Here is a 22721-nt window from a genome sequence, read left to right as displayed (position 1 = left end):
ACTTAAACATTTCTGCTCACCAAAAAAATACTGTTAATTCATTTATATATATATATATATATATATATATATATATATATAAATATATATATATATATATATATATATATATGTAGCCGATATATAGATCCCCATCCTGTGATCATTTCAACATATATATAACACACATTCACATAAAACCACTGTGCTCTCGATAAAAAAAATACTGTGAGAAAATGGAAATGCAAGCCACATTACTGGAAGAAAATATTTTTCTTTTTCTTTTTTAAAGATTTATTTATTTACTTGAGAGACACAGAGCACTTGAACATGGGGAGGGGAAGTGGGGGTGGGAGAGAGAATCTCAAGCAGACTCCCCACTGAGCGCGGAGCCCGACACTGGACCTAATTTCACGACCCTGAGATTGTGACCTGAACGAAAACCAAGAGTCAGATGCTTAACTCCACCCAGGCACCCCTGGGAGAAAATATTTTAATACATATATCCAACAAAGAATACATAAAGAACTTCGACAAATCAATGATTAAAAAAAACACACACACACACACAAAACCCAATTTTTTTTAAAAGCTAGGGGAAAGAACTCAAGAGACACTTCACAGACGAAGATATACAAATGGTCAATAAGCACATGATAAAGGCTGAATCAGTCAAAATCTGTCTGGAATTCAAGGAAGGAAAAGGAGCTCAGACTAATTTCACTCACAAAAGGGGAAAAGCAGCCCAACCATTCACCAGATCAGGACAGCACAGATAAAGCCAGCTACAAGGAGACATGGTTTCTCCCAAGGCCACGCAGCACTTGTAAAATGCCACTAGGGCCTCTTTTGAGTGGTTACTGCTTCCTTACCAGTGATGCCCCAGACAAGCTCTGCTGTTTTCACTTACTCCTGAGGGTACGCTAACAGTACTCCCTAGTGAACCCCACTTCTCATCCCTAACTCTGCCTCCGAAATAGCAAGCAGGGGCGCCTGGGTGGCTCAGTCGTTAAGCGTCTGCCTTCGGCTCAGGGCGTGATCCCAGAGTCTTGGGATCGAGCCCCCGCATCGGGCTCCCTGCTCTGCTGGGAGCTTGCTTCTCCCTCTCCCACTCCCCCTGCTTGTGTTCCCTCTCTCATTGGCTGTCTCTGTCAAAAAAATAAAATCTTTAAAAAAAAAAAAGAAAGAAAGAAATAGCGAGCAATCCAAAACCAATCCCCGTTTCTCCTTCCCCTCTTCAGAATCCTTTCGTGGGAACCCAAACCTTATAAATTCCTTTCCCTCAGGGAGAGCACCATTCCAGAACTCCTGTGGCATTCCCTCCTTCAAGGCAATCAATCTGACTCGGTAAAACTACAGGATTTTGATCCTGGCTGATGAGGCCTTAGGAAGATGCTCTGCGTGATTAGTCAGTAGGGAGATGAGACGGCACCCCATCCACCAGATGGCTCAGTTACAGACGGTCAGAACCAAATGCTGATGACCACGGGAACAACCAGCCTTCTATCTGCTGGTGGGCGGGACCCCCTGTACGATGAAGCTCGTCCCCGCCTTGTGAGCCAGAGTCAGCCTCTAGGTATCTACCCAAGTGAAATGAAAACATAACCCACATAAATGTTCATAGCAGATTTATTCATAATGGCCTCAAACTGGAAACAACTCCTATGTGAAAATGGATGGAAACATTGTCTTATATTCATACAATACCACTCAGCGAAGACTGAACTACTGACAACATGGTTCCATCTCGAAAACTGTACACTGGACTTTAAAAGAAGCCAGATACAAAAGAACACTTACTGTATGATCCCATTATTTAAAGTTCAAAAAGATGCAAAATTCACCTGGGATGATAGAAATCAGGACAGTAGTTACCTATGGGGGGGGGGGAACTGACTGGAAGGGGGCATGAGGGAAACTTCGGGGGTGACGGAAATGTTCTAGACCTTGACTGGGCTGTTGATTATCCAGGTATACAATCTGTGAAAACTCACCAAACTCTTTACTTAACACATCTGTGCCTTTCACTATGAATTTGAGCTCAATTAAAAAAAAAAAAAAAAAGACAAACCAGTCTTGTCTCATTCTCAATATACTATTTCACTGGTAGGTTAAGAAACTACCATTTTTTAAAAAAGATTTTATTTATTTATTTGACAGAGAGAGACAGCCAACGAGAGACGGAACACAAGCAGGGGGAGTGGGAGAGGAAGAAGCAGGCTCCCAGCAGAGGAGCCTGATGTGGGGCTCGATCCCAGAACGCCAGGATCACGCCCTGAGCCGAAGGCAGACGCTTAACGACTGAGCCACCCAGGCGCCCCAAGAAACTAACATTTTTAGTTATAATTCATGAGATCCCACTATAAATTCTGCCCATATTCCTAAAACATTAAACAAATACTCTAAGAATTATGGAAAGACAGAACATACATATTTTGGGGAAACTGTGATTTGCTAAACTTCAAACCAAACCTATGAATATTCATTTACCTTAAGAGTCACAAATCAATTCTAGCGGTTGGGGGGGAAGGCTGATACTTTGTGCTGCCATTCTGCTTGCATTCCAATTGGATTACCTCACTTTTCATGACAACCCTATGAGATGGGACTATTATCAACTCATCTCCATTTTACATCTGAGGAAACAGGCTCAGACTGAGTGGCTCTCGCAGGGTTACGGAGCTGGCAAGCGGTGGAGCAAGAGTCTGACCTCAGGCCTCTCTAGCTTCCAAGTCGGGCTCCCCATCACTCTGCTCCCTCATGAGCTGAAGGCAGGAACCTAAAAAACTTCAGTTTTCTAGAAAGATCCAACTAAACCAAGACAAGATAAAATCCAGATCAGGCCCTGGTTATCCTTCAAGCCTCCTGGCTACTCCCCATCTCCAATTCACCCGACACCCTTTTGTCTCAAGAATGATCCCCAACAAAAATCCTTTTGGAAACTCTCCTTGGCTATTTTGAAAGCCTCGATTTCTGAAAATACCTGCGGCACACCAAAATAAAAAAGCAACAGAATCAATCATGACTTTGTAGGATAAACAAAGGAGTGTGTATGTGTTAAGTAGTAAAGCCATTTTTCAAATGGAATCTTATACCTGACCTCAGCACAGGAAGTAGGTAAAGGTGAAGTCACTCTGCAGAAGGGGCAGAGGTGAGTGCTATTCCCTTGCCAGCCTCCAATTCCCCATGGCCACCCCCTAAAAGCTTCTCCTTGGACTTTGTGTAAAGAACTCCTGGAGTTCTGGCTGATCCCCTCAGACTAGTATTCACACTCTTTCAAAGTCAAGATCACTGCAACTTCTCTCAGTGTCCCTCCCTCTTGTCTCTCTGTCCTAAATTGATGGGACACTGTTCTCAGGGCAATCTCCAAATCCATCACTTTACTAGTTGTATGTACCAGTTCAAACATCTATCTGTTATCTTTTCATGGGCTCAGCAATCCCCTCAGTCTGGCCCTCATCCTGCCCACTCCTGCCATCCATCTTCACCCCCTGGCTCACAGCATGCCCTCCCCCAGGGACTTCCCTCAGTGCGAGCTCTGAGCTCTAGAAGAGCTCGGGGCTGACATTAAGTGAGGACACATGGACCTATTCTCTGGAACTATTCTTCGATTGTTTCTTGTGTATCACTCTTACCTCCTCACAAAGATTCAAAGTTTCTACAAAGTCATCAAAAAGATCTTCCTTTTGATCTAGCAGAAAGTCCCTGGAGTCAAGGAGATCTGAATGTAAACCCTGGCTCTGCCCCTTACTGGTTGTTTCACGTGGGGAGTCATTAGTCATCTTGAGCCTGTTCTCTCAGGACTGCGGTGAGAAGGAAATTATTAATGAAGTTGATGATGTCATAGGCGAATGAACTTACATATTTCCCTTCTCCCATCACACCATGCCCACCACAGTGGCAGACACACAGTCAGCAATTAATAATTTCTTTGTTACATTCCATCAACACGCAGCAAGGACCTGCTATGGGCAGGTTTGCCTCTGCGGGAGCCAAAAGACGCAGCTCTGCAGCTTGCTCGTCTTAATTTTGTTGACGACTGTATTTCAAGATTTGAAAAAGCCAGGTCTAGCAGAACAGGGAGCAAGCATTTCAGGGAAATCACACTCAAGAATGCCTGCCAAGGCGATGCAAGGTCCAACCACATTCTGATCCAGAAAGCTAATGGGCAGCTTTAATGGAGCTCACACTGGCTTACAGTGAGGACAGGGGCATAAAACTAAGGCCGTTTTGAAAGCACTTGCAATAAAGATGAGCAAAAGCTTTCCCAGGGGAAATACTGACTGGCTTTTCCTGCCAGATGAAATCAGTGAGCCCACCTAATTGAAAAACCAGGAAGAGCCAGGGCCTAGGGGGCTGGGAGGCTGAACACCACCACCAATGGCCATGCGGGCCGCAAGGCGAGCCCCAAGAAGCCTGCCCAGCCGGACAGGTGCGGCGCCACGTACCTGTGAAATCGTGCTGCTCTCGCACTGAGAACACTTTCCTGCTGGTGCCATCGCCAGAATCTTCTCCACGCGTGGAAGGCCGCAGGCAGGACTCTCTGCTGGAAGTGGCTGTCTGCTCTGGACTGCAGCCGCTACGGTGCAACAACGAATGACCTTCACTTGTACTTACATTATAAAAAAAATGACCCTTTGGGGTCACACTCTAGAGGGAGGGTTGCTTTCTACACAAAACTGAGAAAAAGATGAAAATCGTTATTTTTAATCTTTGTCAACACGATAGGTGAAAAATGAAATACGATGGGTAAGAATTTTTACTTTAATTAGAGCCAGGTTAAGCATCCCTTCACATATTTGCGTGTGCGTGCACGCGTACATACACGTATGTATCCACATGGTTTGTCCTGTGTATTAAGTGTTCACACTCACTGCCTGTATACTGTCTGCCTGCCAGTGTTTAGCTCGGTGATATATATGGGCTTTTTGAACCTTGAGAAATTTATCAGTCCTCGGTCACGTGTATTATCAACATCGTTCCCACCCTGTACTATAGCTTTTGATTCTGTCTGTGATGTTTATTGGTAATACAGATTCTTTAAATTTTTATGTCATTATGAAAGGCTACTACTATTTTACTGATTATCAGCAGGAAGACAGACAACTAACATAAAAATATATATATGTCTCCATGATCCAAAACTCTGGGGGGATAAAAGCAAATATGTACATGCGACACTTTTTACAACAGGACCTCAAATTCTTTGGATTTCCTCCTTCACTGAGAAGCCCCCGCCCCTTGAATCTGGGCAGGACAGTGACTGCTTTGACCAATAGAGAATGGCGAAAGTGACCATGTGACTTCTGAGGCTGGGTCATGAAGGGCCATACAGCTTGTGTGTGTTGCTCACTGGGACACTTTTGGAGTGAGAAGCAGCACAGGAAGTCTGACTACCCTGACGCCACCACGCTGTGAGGTAATCCAAGCTTCTCGGAGAGGCCCAACGTAGGTTCCCTGGTTAACAGCCCTGGATGCGCCCAGTCCTCAAGTTATTCCAGTCCCGGAACCAGCCATGTGGGTGAAGAAACTTTCTAGAGGATCCTAACCCCCTGCCATTAGAATCTTCCCAGCTGAGGCCCCAGTAATCATGGAGCAGAGACAAGCCATCTTTGTTATGTCTTGTTTCAATTTTTGACACACAGAACCCATAGGTATAATAACACGGTGGTTGTTTTAAGCCACTGAGTTTGGGGTGATTTTTCACATAGCAGCAGAGAGCTGAACAGTAAGCATGTGTGTGTGTGTGAACATATGGTATCATACTCCCACGCACATGGAGGAAAAAAGATACCAAATTTACTCACCAAATGTTATTTTAAGATTACGGGTGTTTTAATTTGGGTGTTTTAATTTTTTTTTCTTCTAGCTCTTCCTACACTTCTCGAATTACAATGTCTATATGTTGCTTTTGGGCATTTACATTTTCAAATGTAAATAAAAGTAGAAGCAACAGCGTAACGAATCCCCATGAACTTCACCATCCAGCTTCAACAACTGGCAAACATTCTGCCACTCTTCATGTATTACTTTTTAAAAGGAAAGGAACCCACAATAAATATTTTTATCTTTTCCTGAAATAGAAAGAACTTATGTTCTCTTTAAAGAACCTGATGTTCTCTGATGTCATCTCCTTAAATGACATTCAGATTGTTAGCAAAAGATTTGAAAAAAAGCAACAGCAACTGAACAGGGCTCTTACTATTTTTCAGACCCTCTATATTACGCAGGCCATGCAACAGCAGTGTAAAGAGATAAGAACACTGACCCTTGACCTTCCACCACTGCTATGCCCCAGTGTCAAGGGGCTCTTTTTCCAGGGGGGCAAATAGGAGATTCCACTTCTTTTTCTTGAATAAACACGACCTTTCAACCCTGGCACTCAGTTTTTCCAAAAGGTCTCTACCTTTTGTTGAGCTTACATTAAACGGGCTTAAGAGACCAAATGGCAACTGTTAGAAACAGCCACATCATCCAAAGCAATGTCAGAGAATGCAGCAATTCTAAGCATTTTCCAGGTGTGGAAGGCAAGCCATGCCCTGGGCTGGCACCACCCAAATGCCAAGAACTGAGATGATCCTTAGGAAGAACACTGTAGCAACCCATGGCAGTTAGTCCGTCTGTTCATTCATTCATCTAAATATTAGTTGGCACCTCCCCTTTGTCCACACTGTGCTGAGGAGAAGAACGAGACAGGGTCCACCCTCAAGTAGCTCACGTCTGGCAGGGAGAGAGGCCGGGAAACCCCTAGGCGAAGAATACGCTGAAAAGCCACCCAGGGGGCTGGGGGAAGAGGTAACACCGGAGCCAGAAGGGTCAGAGGGACAGAGAACCGCATGTACAGTGAGAAGCACGTTCAGGGAAGGACCAGCAGCCTAACTGGCCGGGGCACAGCTGCGAACGAATGGAGAGGTTGGTAACAGGAAAGGGAGGAGAAATAAGCAGACATCGGCGTCCACAGGAGTTCGTACACCTTGCTAGAAAATTCAGATTCTCTCCCAACACTATGAGGAAACAGCCAAATTCTTTAGATTCCCATAATAGGCTCTAGCGACAGATGGAGGTGGGTGGGGGCAGGAGCTGTTTATGTCCCCCCCACCCCCATTTCACCAGGGATGGCCAAACCGAGGTCCGGGCAACACACTAACCCCTGCAATGCCCATGCAGACACGACTGGTGGCACGCAAACTCCCCCAAGCCTAAGCGTGGCCTCGACACCCTTCCTGGTTCAGCGCTCTAGACAGCTGCGGCCATCCTTCGAGCTGGCCTGCAAGATCACACTTACTTGCCATCCTGGTGCTAAATTACAAGGCCCGTGGGAGCAGGACTTGTGTTTGCTTTCTGTCATAACTGTACCCTCAGTGCTTAGTACAGTGTCTGAGGCACAGCAGCTGCTCAGTGAGTCTTTTTTTAATTTTATTTATTTATTTGTCAGAGACAGAGAGAGAGAGAGAGAGCACATGAGCAGAGGGAGAAGCAAACTCCCCGCTGAGCAGGGAACCTGACGCGGGGCTCGATCCTGGAACTCTGGGATCATGACCTGAGCTGAAGGCAGACACTTAACCGACTGAGCCACCCAGGCGTCCCTCACTGAGTCTTTCTTAAATGGAACTGAAGCCAGGGCTCCCGGCTGGCTCAGTCAGAAGAGCATGTGACTCTTGATCTCAGGGTCGTCAGTTGGAGCCCCATATCAGGGTGTAGAGATTACTTAAATAAATAAAGCTTAAAAAAGAAATGGAACTAAGTCCTTTCTCAATCCGCCTTTCCTAATTTGCCAGCCTGATCCCCAGGTCCTCCCGCCCGCTGTGGGCACTTGTCTCACACTGTTCGGCGCTGAGAACACATCACGTATGTTCTGTACTTCTCCCAGTATTTCCTGAGGTTGGCTAACTACTCGAGTAAATGAGCAATGACGTGAATGAATGGCTAGTAAGAGCTCGTCACTCTCAGCGCCTGCATTTTCCCAACAGATGAAGGAACGGGGCTTACGGACACTTTCTGATATCACTAGAGGGGCTGGGGAAAGTACCCTTGAGCCTTTTACAGCAGCACCAAGACCTCTTAGCAAAGGTCTTTTCCAAGAATCTTTCCAAAGCAACTGGGTCCAAGAATGCAAGCCTGTGGAGTTACTTGCTATGAACCATTCCATACCTGCTTGTATCGCCTCTTCTGAGTGTACTGTAACCACGATTTCATACACTTGCGTAGCCACATTATTCTGAAATAAAACACATAACATACCACGTACTGCCTACTGCACTTTTCAGGTGTGAGGTCTGAAAAATGTTGTTTGTTTCTAAGATCAGAAAATCTGGGTGTAGTTACATCTTCAGCATTAAAGGCACCCTGTCAGTTTCACTCTACAAAACAGGGGAAAAAAGACCCTATTATTCAACATGAAATCTGTCAGTCCCTAATTTGGGGCTATGGTTTGCCCCCAGATTTTGACAATTTTCTTATAAACCTAATTAGACCGCCAAGCACAGTGTCCCTGGAACTTAGGTAATATGTGTGAAATCCCCTAACTATCCTGCACTTTCTGGTTTTATGACCAAACTCTGGGGCTTGTGTACTGGGTCTGTGACAAGCTCCTTCCACAACAGTGATACCCAGAGTGAGAGCCACATTCAGTTCTGTAAACCAGGATTCAGAATAATGATAGACCCTGAAAACTCCAAATTTAGTTAAATATTGAGATTCTCATTGACTCATTAAAAAAAAGTCCCAAAATGGGACCTCTAACTATGTGTATTAAGCTGACTGTATTATTGGCTGGGGGGAGGGTATACTGAACATTTCCGGCAGCCAGAAAGTAAAGAGTGGTTACCTCTGAAGAGTAAGACAAAGGGATCAGAGGGAGGGATCCAGGCTTTTATTTTTCACCTTATACCTATCCTCCTATACCCTGAGTTTTCCTCATAGACATGTGGTGCTTTTATTTAAAATTCGGGACACTCTGCACTCTTCCAAGGCTAAGCCACTTGCCTGAGCTGGCTTTGCTTTGCTTTGTTTGCTTGCTTGCTTGTTTTCTTTTAAAGATTTTATTTATTTATTTGACAGAGAGAGAGACAGCCAGCGAGGGAGGGAACACAGGCAGGGGGAGTGGGAGAGGAAGAAGCAGTCTCCTAGTGGAGGAGCCTGATGTGGGGCTCGATCCCAGGACCCTGGGATCACGCCCTGGGCCAAAGGCAGACGCTTAACGACTAAGCCACCCAGGCGCCCCTGAGCTGGCTTTTTAACACTACCAAGGCTTGAACTCTAAGATGTGAACATCACCAGAACCTGAAGCACTGAGGCAGGGAGCTGGCAGGCACATCCTCCACGCTATGGTGACCAAGAACCAGTACAAACATCTTTATTGCACCTCTCATCTGATCAGCCAAAAGGAAAACACAAGCTTAGGAACCACTGGTTTACAGCAGGGCCTTTCCAAATCTGCCCAGGGATCCATGGAAGGGTAAGTGCTCTCCCCTGGAGAACAGTGAGTCAGTCCCTGGAGAGCCCAAGGAGAAGGCCAAAGTCCCTACCTGCAGTGGTCCCTGGCGGCACACAGCGAGGGGAGCTGCTCTCTCTCTTCCCTCTGCTCAATCCGAGACTGCCAGAGGGCCCAGAACCTGTGCAGCAGCTGAAGCAAACAGAAAAGAAATGGAAGTTTATTAAGGCAAAAGATAAAATGATCTCTCTTACCCTATTAGCAAATGTTGGCCCCAAGATACTATTACCTTCCCCAAAGGAGGAATTATGCCACAATTTGTAACAGCCTCACAAAATAATTACAGCTAAGCTATACGGAGCTATTCGAGGCCAACATAAAAGGCAAAAAGATGAATTTGCCAGTCTATGGAAATCAGAATGAAGACGTTGAAGCTATCCCTAATCTGGGCCACACAGAAGATAATGCCATTTTAAAAGTTAAAACTGATCTTATCGCCCATTACTGCTCATGACGTAGTATGCCAAAAAAAAAAAAAAGTGTTTAACTTCAATCTAATCAAGCCCTTAGATCAAACTCTAATTTACGGGAGCAACATTTTAACAAGGAAAAATCAAACGACATCAAATGGAAACAGAAAACTTGAGAACATGCAATACTGTAGAAGGCCAATAGCTGGCCTTCCTTTTCCAAATATCAGTGTCATTGAAAAAAAATACATTATGCTAAGTGAAATAAGGCAGTCACAAAAGGGCATGTGCTGTAAATATGAGGTCCCTAGATTCAGAGACAGAAAGGAGAAAGGTAGTTGCCAGCTGCTGCGGGGGGAGGGCAGAGGAGGAGAATGGGAAATTATTGTTTAATGGGGACGGAGTTTCAGTTTTGCAAGATGAAACCAGTTCTGGAGATGGATGGTGGCGATGAGTGCACAATGCGAATGTGCTTCATGTCACTGAACTGTCCTCTTAACGATGGTTAAGATGATAAATTTTGTTAAGTGAATTTTACCACAATTAAAAAATAAATGTGTTAAACAAAAGGAGTGGGGAGGGGGGACTGTTATTAAGAGCCTTTACAAGAAATAGCCAAATACAGTAAGTTATCAGCCTTTAGTTGGTTAGAAAAGGAAACATTCTGGGGGCAACTAAAAATTCGGATACGGGCTGGGTATTGGATAAAATTAGGGAATTACTGTTCATTTTGTTAGGGATGATAACGATACCGTGGTTATGAAGGAAAATGTTTTTGGGCAACGCAAGCCACAATGTCAGGCGTGATGTGTCCTGATGTCTGTTATTTGCTTTGAAACGATTCAGCAAAAAAAGTGAAGTCACTATTAACAACTGGCTGATATTTGAATTTAGATGGTAAGTATACAGGTGTTCATTCTACTATTCTTTTTTTTTTTTTTTTTTTTTTAAAGATTTTATTTATTTATTCAACAGAGATAGAGACAGCCAGCGAGAGAGGGAACACAAGCAGGGGGAGTGGGAGAGGAAGAAGCAGGCTCATAGCGGAGGAGCCTGATGTGGGGCTTGATCCCACAACGCCGGGATCACGCCCTGAGCTGAAGGCAGACGCTTAACCGCTCTGCCACCCAGGCGCCCCACATTCTACTATTCTTTATATTTTTCGGTAAGTTTGAACATTTTCATAATGAAAAACAAAACAAAAACCCCATCCTCCTACACCCAGAAACACGATCTGTAAGTAGAGATAGAATGTTTGTGCCCTTGGGTAAACCAACCACGGAAGACAACAAACTTAAAGTGCAAATACAACCGAAGCCGCCTGGAATGCAAGCCCAGAGTGCACTGCCTAGGTCAGGGCTGGAATCCACCGTCCCTGACCTCTGAGTCAACTATCAAGTTTCTTAGCAAACAGATTAAGAAAAAAGGGGGGGGGTTAAACTAGGAAAAACCAAGGGTTACTCTGTCAGCTGGTAGGGCTAACTAGAGAATACGGACACTAAGGTTTTGGAGTCTAAAAGGTCTGGACACATCTCGAAGCACAAAGGTTAAAAGAAAAGACAATGGACGCCAGCGGTCCCTCCATACAGATGACCCTCACCGTGACGTTGTGCTGCTGATGAGCGAGATTCCTTCTTATTTGCTGGAGATGGGCATGGGTCACATTGTCTTTTAGGGCTCGAAAACAGAAGTGCTGTGAATAGGAGGAAGGACACAACCAGTTACAAATCAGAAGCATCTGCAAAAGTAAGAGCAGTGCCCGAGTCCGGTAGCGAGAGGCCCAGGCACGGATGTTCACGGCTGCTCCCGGGTCCCGGAGCGTTTCTCTGCTTTGAGATTCAGCGGGAGTCTGGAACAAGCCAGCCCGCACAGCAGGCACTTAGTAAGTAGCTGTCGAACTGTCCCCGCTATCCAGTGATACTGCCCAGGAACAAACACACCCTCGCCTCTGACCAGGAGAGATCCCCATGGCCCAGAGGGGAACACTATGGACAAAGGTTTAAAACATCAACTTTGCCTCTCAGAAAAAGAGACTTTTAGCTTATGGTGGGTTTTTTTTTTTTCTTTGTAAAGAAATGTTGGGGGTGGGGGAGTCCAACGTACACACTTATACGATTCCAAATGCAGTTTTGCAAGAGCAGAATAGAAGGAAGAGGAAGAGACCTAGTGGGACCGGCTCCAGCTCCATCGACACGGCCTCATGTAAGACCCAAGCAAAGCCCTGGGTTCCAGTTTGCTAAGACAGAAGTGAAGCGATCAGGGGTTTCATATTGTGCTCTGTGGAACCCCAGAGGCACCTGAAAGTGTTTGAAGACCTCCTCGTGTGGTGAGGCTGGAGGAAGCAGCGGTAGAACCGGGACTACTCCCAGACCTTGCTTCAGCCACAGCATCTCTACTTGGATCGATTTTACAGATTAGGCTCCCAACATTAAAGGGAGTCCGCCCTTAGGATCACGAGTTTGAGCTCCGTGTTGGGGGTAGAGGTGACTTAAAAAAATTTTTTTAAAAGGGGCACCTGGTTGGTTCAGTCAGTAGAGCGTGTGACTCTTGATCTGGGAGTTGTGAGTTCGAGCCCCACGTTGGGTGTAGAGCTCAATTAAAAATAAAATCTTCAAAAAAATAAAAAGGAAGCCCGTCACGTGTAAAAAAAAAAAATGCAGAACTAGATCACCTCCAAGATTTCCTTATAGCTCCAGACCCCTCTGATCCCACACCATTAACTTTTCTGGTCCAAACTGAAAACAGGGACACTTGTAATGGAACAGGGCTTCGTGAGTGAAGCTAATCCCATAACCAGATACACCTGAACGGCATGATGTCCGCCTGGCTCCTCCAAGAGGGGACGCCTGAGCAAGCTGCTAAGTATGGCTTTTTTTTTTTTTTTTAAGATTTTATTTATTTGACAGAGATGGAGACAGCCAGCGAGAGAGGGAACACAGGCAGGGGGAGTGGGAGAGGAAGAAGCAGGCTCCCAGTGGAGGAGCCTGATGTGGGGCTCGATCCCGTAACACCGGGATCACGCCCTGAGCCGAAGGCAGACGCCCAACCACTGTGCCACCCAGGCGCCCCTAAGTATGGCTTTTTGAAACATCTACTCTGTGCAGACAGGCTTTCTGCTATAAGGTGTGTGTTCTCCTTACCACATACTATATAGTTTATAGAGTGATTTTCCCCCTGGTTTCTTGAACATGGTAACTTCACACCTTGGACTTTGGCCAGTTGTGCTGTTAAATATTAAACACTAAAAACTTTGGCGGTTCCTGGGGAAAAAAAAAAAAAAAAGCCTCAAGAGGCTTCCACGCTCTTACCAGCAAGCTGCGCCTCCTGTGTTCTTCCGCCACCTTCCACTGGGCCGCGTCTTTGGCACACAGCAGCACATCTGCCAGGGAGTTAAGGCCTCTCCTCTCAAAAATGTCCCCACCCTTGCACACCGTGATCCTAGTGACCCACCAGAAGGGTCGTGGCTGTGGGGGACAACAGGCATGCCAGGTGGGCTGATGTCCACCTCTGTCTCCTCCTAATGACCCAGGGAAGAGCACACAAAGGGAACCTGTGTGAGTTGCTTATCGAATAGCTGGCCTTGCCTTTCTCCCCTCTGATGCCCATTTGATGGCAGGCAAGAACAGCTGAGATAAATTGCCACAGATTACGGTAAACATTTCCAAATCGCCCCATCTAAAGCGTTCCTGTCTTCCTGCCTCCTCTGTTTTGGCACCACAACCCAGTCAGATGTTTCAGCGAAAAACCTTGGGGTTATTTTCAAACCTTCTCCTCCCACTCCCTCCATCTACTGGGCTGCCAAGTCCATCTGCTCTCCTCTGAAATCTCTCCTGCTCCCCCCCCACCCCCACCGCCCTGCAGGGCATCCCCCTTGCCCTCACACAGACGGGGAGAGTCTCGAGTAACTGCTCCCCCCGAGCCAGCTTTGCCCCCGTAATCCAAATCTGTCCCCTCAAGTACAAACCTGTTGCATCGCTCCTCTGCTTACACACCTCCAGAGGTTCCCCGGCGCCATCAGGAGAAAGCCCAAACTCCCGACCACTGCACCCAGGGCTCTACCAGCTGGCCTCGTCCTGCCTCTATCCGCACTGCCCTACTGCCGTCTACGCCGCCTCAAGTCACCACAGACCCCCGTTGCTGTCCTTGGGTCTTTTCCTCATTTCTGCCTGTGTAAACGCCATTCCTTCCACCTGAAACACCCTTCCTAATTTCTCTGCTAGGTGACCTTGTCATCCTCTAGGACAAAGTCAGCTCAAATCTGCACAGATGCGCTCCCAGGACTTGATACACACCTTTATGAGAGCACTTACCACACCACACTGTAAAGCCCCGTTGTCAGGTCTCTTTACCCCACTAGACAATGAACTATTTGTCTTTGAGCTTCCCCATATTCCAGAACTGAGGCAGGAGCTTAAGACAAAGCAAGAGTCTGATGAACAAATGGACGTGTGGACGGACATGTAGGGCAGTCCGAATCCGCACAGCTGGGCACATACTGTAGCAGGGGCCGTGAGTAAGAACACGCTCACTGGAGCCAAAGGCCTACGTTTAAAACTCCCTGCTCGGCCAATGACATGCTGTGACTTTGACAATCATTTAGCCCCCGTGAATCTCTGTTTCCTCACCTGTAAGACGGGGATAGTGACATCTACTCCCCGGGGTTGCTATGAGGGTTAAAGAGGTAAGGCAGAATGTCTGCACATGGTAAAAGACAATGGGAGCTACATCATAATGTCAGGGATGCCAAAAAAAAAAAAAAAGTCTGCCATGCTTATTTCCACCACCTAGTGGGTAGAGAAAAACAACGAAATGACAACATAAAATTCAGGATTGTGGGATTACCTCTAAAGGGGAGGAAAAGGAACGCAATCAGGGATGGGCAGATAGGGTATTAGCAATGTTCTAATTTTTAGGTTGGGTGATGAGTACACAGATGTTCATATTACTACTATTCATTAAACTCTAAATGTACATATACATACTGTTTTATAAGCATACTTCCAATTAAAAATTTTAAAAAAGAAATCGACAGACATCAGGACCACCTTATATCATTCAGTAATCGTTTCTCACATATCCCCGGCCCTTTATCTTACAGGCTGCTGAGCTCCTGCGGCCTGGCTGGGGTGGTGGACAAGGCTGGGTGGCTGAAAAGGATACAGTGTTTCCAGTGAGTGAAGGCCCGCCGCAGCGCCATCCTCCTGGCCAGCCCCTCCACCCGGGCGTGCTGGGCGTACAAGCTCTGCTTCCGCTCCCAGGCCCAGTGCCAATCACAGAGGCGTGTCTGGAGCACAGTGACCCGGTGGAATCGCTCAGCCATCTCTGCAAACAAAGAGAATCACTATGTGCTGCCCCTGCAAGCATCTTTAAGATAAGCTGCACCCTACTACCAACAGTCGGCAGGGATCGGAGGCTGTTCTTATGAAGAATCCTAAAATTAAAGTGTTTTTAGGCAGGAGAGGGTTATTTGGAAGCCCTTAGCTACACCTCTTCTCTCCAAGGGAAGAGAAAAGGTCTGTGATTTTAGGGAGGAGGATGCTATACAATCAGTTATTTCAAAGAGCGAGGATTCTAGTTAACTCCTGAGGAGCAGGAATGGCAGCTGCTGCTTTCCAAGAAGACCCTTTTTGCCTCTCAATACTGATGTCTCTCGGGTAGGGCTTTAGGGACTGAGTCAATGACACAGCTTGGTCACCACGCTGGCAAAGGTGTTTCTGAGCTTTCAGCCAGGCTCATCCTGGCTGCCAGGGTCACTGGCTTTTAACACTAATTAGCCAATGGCCTGATGAACTAACCTAAGTCCAGGAAGTCGGAGGGAACTGGTCCTGGAATTCAAATGCTGAAATGAGAGGCGCATTAGTCTGCAGCTTATCATGCTAAAGAGCTTAACGTCCTCGGCTTCCAGGCTTGGGCAACCAGACCCTGGGTATCCGCCTTATCCTCAAACAGACACATTCAGACTCTCCCAAGAGACAGTGCTGGCCTGGCAACACAGGAGGTTTCTGCAGGGAGGCCGAGATGAAAGCCAGCGTCTAGCAAACTGCTTGACTTACTTCTGTGTGGGCTCAAGAAACCAAAGTACGAAAGGTACCAACGATCATGACCTATATATTACTACTTGTGAACACTAACTGGGAAACTAAACCGTAAGAATAGTGTTGAAAAAAAAAAAAAAGTCGGGGACGCCTGGGTGTCTCAGTTGGTTAAGTGTCTGCTTTTGGCTCAGGTCATGCTCCCAGGGTCCTGGGATCGAGTCCTGCATTGGGCTCCCTCTCCCTCTGCCTCTCCTCTAGCTCCTGCTCGCGTATGCTCTCTCTCTCTCAAATAAATAAAATCTAATATATACATACGTGTGTGTGTGTGTGTGTGCGTGGAAGAAAAGGCCAGAAGTAAATAACTTAAATGTGAATTGAAGATGATGTATAGTTCTCCTCAATCTTTTTTTTCAAAACTTGTGGCATAATATGGTTATATCTCTCCTTAATAAATTAGCACCACTGGCAGCAAAAGAGTGGAAACTGTGACGTGCTGCTCTGTCTCTAGAGCCTGGGACCCTCTGCTCACCATTCAGCTGTCTCTTCACTCTGCGGACCCGCAGGTATTCGAGCCAGGCCTTCAGGGATTTCCACTTTTGCCAGTGCTGACAGTGTTTCACTGCGGAGACCATCTTCCGTCTCTCCCTCTGGACGTGCAGGAACTGTTCCCACCACCGTGACCACGCCTGAAAACCAGAGAAAAGGCGACAACCCGAGGAGAGGCAGGAAAACAGAGGTGAGGCACCAGTAAGGGAAAAGAGAAACAGACACACTGGAAAAACGAAAACCAGAAACGAGGATGTGGCAACCCCCAGGAGGATCACGATCCACGGAAACTTGCAGTGAAGGGCTCTTTAAGAAGCGCATTCTACTTCAAAAAGTAATTTTTTTCCTGGGTTAAGAACAACAAGGGAAAAGAAGAATAATAAAATCAATGAGTAGACAAGAAGCAGGGACAATCCGAGGGGTGATACACTTAAATCAGATCTGGGACAGCTTGGGGTCTGCCTGTTCCTTCCAAGTGGGAGGAAGCCTATTGTCTCAGGCATATTCGTTTCTGGGAAGTGTCAGCTACAGAAGCCGAGGGCCTACAGAGGGATCCCCTGAAGACTATCTACAACTGTGCAACGTCAGCGCAGTCCCCGTGTGTGCTTGGCCATATGCATCCCTGGTTTGAAAAGGATGGTCTCAGAGGACGACTTCATACCTTCTTTTCTTTTTTATTTATTTTTTCTTTTTTTATTTTATTTTTGTTATGTATGCATGTATGCATGTATGTGACAGAGAGACAGCCAGCGAGAGAGGGAACACAAGCAGGGGGAGTGGGAGAGGAAGAAGCAGGCTCCCAGCGGAGGAGCCCGAATGTGGGACTCGATCCCAGAACGCCGGGATCACGCCCTGAGCCGAAGGCAGACGCTTAACGACTGCGCTACCCAGGCGCCCCCATACCTTCTTTTCTTAAACCTGTAACACCTCTTCTCCTTTCCTTCCTCTCAGCTGAATACCATTCTTCCCATTTCACCAAGACCATAAAAGCAATCAAAAGAGAATTTTCTCAAGCTCTTCCACATCTACCCACCCACCTGCCCAAAGGCTCTGCCTTCTCTCTGGCTACTCTGAATAAAGTGTCCACGCTCCCTTCAATCAAAAGTCACCCCCACTGTGGATACATCCCATCATCTCTCACCTTCTCAAGTCCCCCCTTCTGCATCATCGGTTTTCACCCTCTACTGGGTTTTCTAAAGCAGCATATGAACGTGCTACTATTTCTCCCATCCTCAAAAACAAACCCCTTCAAGGATACAACCTCTGATTGGACCCTGCACCTGCCCCTAAAACAGCAATAATCTATGCTTTGAATATGAACTGTACCGTAGATATTATCATATCAATACTGAATGTCTTGGATGATATTGTGATTATGTAGGAGAACATCCTTATTTTTAGGAGATGTAAGCTGAAGTATTTAGAGTAAACTTTAATGTCTGCAACTTTAAAGCCACTCAGAAAATGTAAGAAATATATTGATATACTTAGAGAAGCCAAACGTGGCAAGATGTTAGCAGTGGGTTAAACCAGTGAATACAGTATGTACCTTTTCTGTCATTTGATATTTTTCAAAAATAAAACGTTGGCAGGAAAAGATTACGGTCATAAAAATACTTTCTGAAAGGAATAAATCGGATTCTTGAGCAAGCCACCACTAAATCACTTTGCCATGCAGCGAACACTCCAGTTCTTTCCTTTCCTTTCCAGACTCCTCAAAAGCGCAGTCTATGTTCTAACTTCTCTTCCCGCAGGCAGGCTCTCACGAACCCTCTCCCCATCAGGCCTACTGAAACTGCTCCTCCCAAATACATCAACGGTCTCCACGTTGCTCAATCCAAAGGTCAGATCCCACTCCTCACCTTCCCTGACCTGCCAGAAGCATCTGCTGCGGCCAGTCAGGCCTGGAGATTCTCCAGGCTACCTGCACTCTCGTCTTTACACCTCCCAGGCGGGGTCCCAGGACCCCTCTGCTAGCTATACTCACTCCCTGTGTGCTTTCACGCAGTCTCAGGACTGTAAATACCAACTGCAAGTCACGGACTCCCAATTTACATCTCGGGTCTGGACCGTCCTCCATACTCCCCATATATCCAACTGCCTCCTTCACAGTTCCTTGGGGAATATTCAAAAGGCCTTTCAGGCTGAAGACGTGGAGCTCAGAATGGAGCTTATTTTTTTCCGACAAACCTGCTTCTCCCTCCATCTTCCCCATTTTACTAAATGGCCATTCCACTGTTCCAGTCACATAGGCCAGAAACCTGGAGTCACCTTGGATTCCTTCTCTGAAATGTCAGGTCTTAATTATCTATTAGCAAGTCTTGTCAGCACTACCTCCAATGTATACCCAGAATCCAACACCACCTTGCTATCATCCTTGTCTAGAATCTCACCTGGGATTTTGTAACAGCTTCTTGACTGTTCTCCCTGCTTTCGTCCTTGATCTTCTATGGTCTATTCCTAACATGACAGCTGAAACCAGGGATGCAAGCTCCCCCCAGACCCCACAATTTAGACCTATGGCTTCTAACTGCCTCGGACCAGAGTCACGTATCCCTTACTGTTTAAAAACCTGTAAAAATGCCTCCGGGAATAACACAAACTTGCCTTTCCCAAGTCTGCGGGATGCTGTTCTGCCTGAGATAACGAACACAATGTGCTGGGTTTGTATAAAAAATACTAATAACTTGCAGCTTAGCAATAGTCACAGGATGTAGAACTTTTGCCTTTGTGCTCTAGAGACAACACTGCTTATGCCATTTGCTAAGAATGCTTTACAGTTCTAGGCCCCGAAAGTGGAATGACCGGGTCCCTGAAGCACAACCACCACCTCACTACAATCACCCCAAAACCAGGAAGGGAGACGCCAGAAGGGAGAAGATGATCAAGAAGGGAACATTCTAGCTGACCTAACCCTAATCAATCAGCATGATCCACGACCCTGAGACCCTTCCCCTGAATTTCACCCTTTAAACCCCTCCCCCGCTTGTAAACCATGAGGGAGTCTGGGACTTTTGAGCATGAGCTCCCTGTTCTCCTGGGCGGCGCCACACTGGTAAATAGTCTACCTTTCTTCACTGCAAAAGCCTGTGTCAGTTTTTATTGGCTTGCTGGGCACTGGGTGGATGAACTCTCGCGTGGTTTGCTACAAAGCCAGAGCAATCCTTTCTGGTCTGTTTTGGTTATGTCACTTAAGTCTCTCCTTTTTACGGGACAGTTTTCCTCCCTGCCTTTTTCCCCTCTTTCATGCCACCAATGGAGAAACTTGGAGAAACTAGGTCATTTATCCTATAAAATGTCCCTCACTTTAGGTCCGGCTGATGGTCTCCTCAAGGTGTCTTTGACTTGTTCCCCTGATCCCTGTATTACCTGGGAACTGACAGACAGATTCATGTTAGGCTTGGTTGGAATCATGTTCAAATTTTTAGGCAAGAGCACGTCTCAAGTGGTGCTGGGGACCTCCCATTACCTCGCATCACGAGGCACATCACAGCTGGCCGCCAGTTTGAACAACGTCAAGACTGTGCGTGGCTTCAGATGATGGCAGCCCGATCCCTCCATTTTTATTTCCCCACTGTCTTCCCACTCTGTGGTTGTTGCTTAGATCCATTTTCTCATTAGGGGTGGCAAAACAGCAATTTTCTATTTCTAGTAATCCTTCTGTAGCTACTAACCAGAATTCTGTAAAGAAGCCCACTCTCATTAACCCTTGGGTTTTGCAAAGGTATAGTTTATACAGGAAAGGCAGGATAAAGTCTTGATTTTTGCTGTCACTAATTTTCAAACTGAGTTACTGCTCTAACAACCTAAATATACGACCAGTGAGTTCCTTCCCCTCCCCTCATTATATATGCACGAATTTTTACATAGGTGATGTGTTTTCAATTCACTGCAGTCACTCTTCTTCTTGACGTCCCAACTGTTCTGTCATTAGTCTATGAAGGTCCTTTGGCTCCCGAGTCCTTCTGACACCATCCCATTAACCTTGGTTAATTTCCTCACTCTCCAGCACTATATTCTAGGCCTGTGATGTGCACACCCTGCTGTCAATCAGGAATCAGCCATTTCTCCAAAAAGCCTCTGCTCCTTTCAGCCAGGAAATAACAGAGCCCACAACTCAGGCACTATGAATACTAAATGCCCTATATTCCTGCTGCTCACTGCTTCTAACTTTTCCATAAATAAAATGAGAAATACATTTCTTAAGGTTAAAAAAGTCCTAAGTCCCTATTGATATTTACATTTCCGATCTCAGATTACAGAGCTTTTATTTCATTTCTTTTATATTTGTAATCTTCTCTTTGACACTGAAAATCATGATTCCTGATGACACTGCCGTAGTTACTTGCTTTATCTCACAATGTAGCTATAACAGTTCCAACATGACAATTCTAAACCTGCACTAACAATAAGACTACTGAACACAGGTTTCACACTTCCCAGCAGTTGTGTCCTTACTAAGCATTCCACTAGGGATGAATAGCCAAAATATCGTATTTTAAAGTTACTTGAAGTAATTCTTTTCTCTATATAATCACGGCTATGAACTTAAGTTTGTTTCAATGAATTTTTAAATTCTGGGGATTGCTTTTTTTCCTTTTTGATTTACTTGTGTGTTTTTTTTAATTATATAAAATATTTATATGGTTCCAAAGTTAAAATTGCGTAACAAAGTAAATTCACAAAAGTATTTTGTTCCCACATTGTTCCCTCCATCTCACTATGGGTAACCACTTTTGTTAGTTTTGGATTTATTTTTCCATTAGTTCGTCTTGAAAATATTAAGTGCACACACACACACACACACACACACACACACACACACGCACCCACACAAACATACACCGCCTCTCCTCCCCAAAGGCAGCACACACCGAACCAGATGGATCCCATTAAGAAGTAGGTGCGATCATATCACCCTCACTGAAAGCCAGCAGCTTCTCACTTCCACTGGAATAAGAACATAAAGCCTTTATGGGTGCAGCCTGCAAGGCCCTGAGGTCTCCTCCTTATTACCTCATGACCTAATCCTTCCTACTCTCACTCTCTCGTGCTCATCAACATATCACAAGATAGATCAAGTTCATGGATGGGGTGACTCACAGTATCATAAACATGACAACTTTCCCCAATCTAATATAAAAAGTCAGTGCATTACAATAAAAGTCCTAGTAGGCTTTGATGTGGAACTTGAAAGTCGATCCAAAAAAAGAGAGTAAAGAATAGCCAAGGTGATTTTAAAAAGAACAAGAATAAAAAAGATCATCCTTTTCCATACACAAAGAGTTAAGAGATAAGGGAGCCTGGATGACTCCGTCAGAAAAGCATGGGACTCTTGATCTTGGGGTTGTGAGTTTGAGCCCCATGTTGGGTGTGGAGATTGCTTAAATAAATAAAGGACTTAAGAGACAGATCATAGGGGCGCCTGGCTGGCACAGCGGTTAAGCATCTGCCTTCGGCTCAGGGCGTGATCCCAGTGTTCTGGGTTCGAGCCCCACATCAGGCTCCTCTGCTAGGAGCCTGCTTCTTCCTCTCCCACTCCCCCTGCTTGTGTTCCCTCTCTCGCTGGCTGTCTCTATCTCTGTTAAATAAATAAATAAAAATCTTTAATAAAAAAAAAAAGAGATCATAAAAGTAGGAATAGTAATAAACAGCTAGCATTTACTGAGCTTTCCATATGCCAGGCAATGCTCTAAGCACATTACCTTAATATTACATTAACATTGCTCTAAGCATATTACTTAATCCTCAACAACCCTATGAGGTACGTACTATTATTATCTACTTACATATATGAAACCTAGGTCTAGGGAGGGTAAGTAACTCACTCAGGGGTACAAAGCTAATAGGCAATGGAAGCAGAAAACCGCAAGGTCTTATGAAGAATCTGTTCTTTCTTACCTGCTTCATTAAATCACAATTAAAACAGTGCGGTACTGGCTCAAAGACAGAAATACAGACCAATGGAATGGAGAGCCCAGAACAGACCCATGAAGAAATGAGACCCTGCTCTATAATGAAAGTAGATTAATAATCAGTATAAAAAAGGTAAAGGATGGATGAATCAGCAAACAGGGCTACAACAATTAATTATCCATATGGAAGATGAGAAACTGAGACCTTTTTCACACAATTTGTAAAATTAAACCCAAGACTATTAAAGACCAAACTGTAAGATACAATAATAAATTAGGCTAGATTGGAATTAATAACATCTGTATGAAAAAAAAAAAGGCACCATAAGCAAAGCAAAAAAAC

At 45.5% G+C, this 22721-nt stretch overlaps 1 protein-coding gene across 8 annotated transcripts in view; it reads right to left on the bottom strand.

The window, feature by feature from the left end:
• The window catches only part of SFI1 (SFI1 centrin binding protein), a 90281-nt gene that overhangs the window by 19301 nt on the left and 48259 nt on the right, over positions 1–22721 (bottom strand). For all 8 annotated transcript variants that reach the window (XM_087857235.1, XM_087857236.1, XM_087857237.1 and 5 more), the window contains 7 exons: positions 16447–16603; positions 15043–15204; positions 13191–13261; positions 11483–11575; positions 9507–9604; positions 8131–8197; positions 4428–4558 (listed from right to left, as the gene is read on the bottom strand). In XM_087857235.1, coding sequence (XP_087713361.1) covers positions 4428–4558; positions 8131–8197; positions 9507–9604; positions 11483–11575; positions 13191–13261; positions 15043–15204; positions 16447–16603 — 779 coding nt within the window. The remainder of the gene's footprint in view (positions 1–4427; positions 4559–8130; positions 8198–9506; positions 9605–11482; positions 11576–13190; positions 13262–15042; positions 15205–16446; positions 16604–22721) is intronic.

The sequence above is a fragment of the Ursus americanus genome, chromosome 30 (genome assembly GCF_024610735.1).
Source record: "Ursus americanus isolate L20-20 chromosome 30, mUrsAme1.1.p, whole genome shotgun sequence".
Classification (NCBI taxonomy): Eukaryota; Metazoa; Chordata; class Mammalia; order Carnivora; family Ursidae; genus Ursus; species Ursus americanus.
This window is presented reverse-complemented; position numbering and strand designations above follow the sequence as displayed.